Source organism: Miscanthus floridulus, chromosome 16, assembly GCF_019320115.1.
Source record: "Miscanthus floridulus cultivar M001 chromosome 16, ASM1932011v1, whole genome shotgun sequence".
In the NCBI taxonomy this organism is placed as follows: Eukaryota; Viridiplantae; Streptophyta; class Magnoliopsida; order Poales; family Poaceae; genus Miscanthus; species Miscanthus floridulus.
Window position 1 is genome coordinate 59,038,618 of NC_089595.1, and position 1,715 is coordinate 59,040,332.

The 1,715-nt window shown below is 39.5% G+C and overlaps 1 protein-coding gene across 1 annotated transcript; it reads right to left on the reverse strand.

Annotated features, from left to right (window-relative positions):
• Positions 1-427: 427 nt before the first annotated feature.
• Positions 428-988, reverse strand: LOC136510726 (uncharacterized). The gene has a single exon (XM_066505082.1). It carries the CDS (start codon positions 986-988, stop codon positions 428-430), a length of 561 nt encoding a protein of 186 aa, XP_066361179.1.
• Between the last annotated feature and the right edge of the window lie 727 nt (positions 989-1,715).

The following is a 1,715-nucleotide window of genomic DNA, read 5'->3' on the forward strand; positions in this document are numbered from 1 at the left end:
TGTTCCTTAGTCAATTTCCTAATTGAGTCATTGGCTAAAGACAATTCTATGATTAACTTCTCAACCTTCATCTTTTCCTCAGTGATAGATGCTTCAAGTGCAAGGTTTTTCTCTCGCTCTTGAGTGATTTATATCTCCTTGCATCTCTAAGCATCTATCCCTCTTATCTAAATTCTTCATTAGCATTTTTATTTTAGTGAAGGCCTTTTTACCAAATTTTTTATCATAGTTGCTGCAATATCTTCTATGTTCTCATCACAACTATCATACTCATCACTAGAGGGATCGGATGAGACATGTACCTTCTCCCCCTTAGCCATGAGGCAAGTTGGAGTGTAGTAGTCGTTGTCGATGAGGTTCAAGAAGAGCCTCAGTGAAGAAGATAGGTTGGGGAAGAGTTTTGGTGGTGAAGTCAAATCTGGGAAGATCATGGTCGGTGAGGAAGCATGGTGGATGGTGATGTTTGCGGCTCCCGTCTTCTTCTCATCATCACTGAGTCACTATCATTTGACTCCCACTCTTCACCAAGATGAGCTACACCTCTCTTTTTGCCTTTGTTCTTCTTGTCTTCATCCATGTCATGCTTGTGCATCTTCTTCTCATTAGGGCAATCAGCTATGAAGTGACCAGTTTGACTACATCCATAGCAAAACCTCTTCTTGTACCTCTTCTTTCCATCACCATAGGTCTTGCAGTTGCTCTTCTTTATAAACTTTCTAAGATTTCTAATCACAAATGCAATCTCCTCATCGGAAACTTCTTCTTCACTTGAGGAATCATCCTTCACTTTCTTCTTCTTCTCTTGACTTGAACCTTGACCTTCATGTTGTTGGGTTGCTTTAAGAGCCACACTCTTGTTGTATCCCATTGCATTACGATTTTGATTGTGAGCATTGATTGCATCTTCATCTAGACACTCATGATGCTTGAGTTTTGAAAGAACTTTATGGGGTGTCATCTCATCATAACCGGGCCTTTCCCTGATCATGGATGCTAGCATGTTGTTCTTGGCTCTATAGGTTCTCAACATCTTTCTAGTAGCCTTGTTGTCATCCCATTCGGTGCTTCCAAGAGCTCTTATGAGATTGACCAATGCCATAAGACTATCAAACATGGATTGTGTTGTTTCATTTTGCAAGAACACAAATCTTTTCTATTCACCATGAAGTAACTCAATGTTGCCTTTTCTCACACTCATATTGTAACACCCTAGTGTTAAGCATGCATTTGGCATTGGCATTGCATGAGCACAAGCATCATTGAGCATTCATGAGCATGAGCTTGTCAAATTCTTTCTTCACTACCTTGCTTATATCACATGTGATGCCTCTTAAATTTATACCTAGGCTAGGGTTTACATGTGATCAATGTGTGAAATGCTTGTGGGACCCTAGGAGTACCTTAAACATTCTTAGAATGTCACATGGAACAACTTTGGTATTCATGACTTGGACCAATTTGGCCTCTAAGTCATGATTATAGTGTAAGCTACTATTTTCAAGTTGCATGTTTGACCTAAGTTGAACTAGGCACTAGATTGCTTGCATGGCAGTGCACCCTAAAGCAAAGTTGTAGAACTCAACTAGGGTAACAACTTTTATTTTTGGGTCATGGTCTAATTCAGCTCCTAACTTGCTCTAAAACCATGCATAAGTAGCAAGAAAATACTGTTCTAGCATTGAAAATTTTCTAAGTCTAGGAGTGATTTACAGTTT

Bases quoted from the DNA above. Each gene is read 5' to 3' on its own strand.
- LOC136510726 (XM_066505082.1), bottom strand. From the start codon at position 988: ATGATCAGGGAAAGGCCCGGTTATGATGAGATGACACCCCATAAAGTT.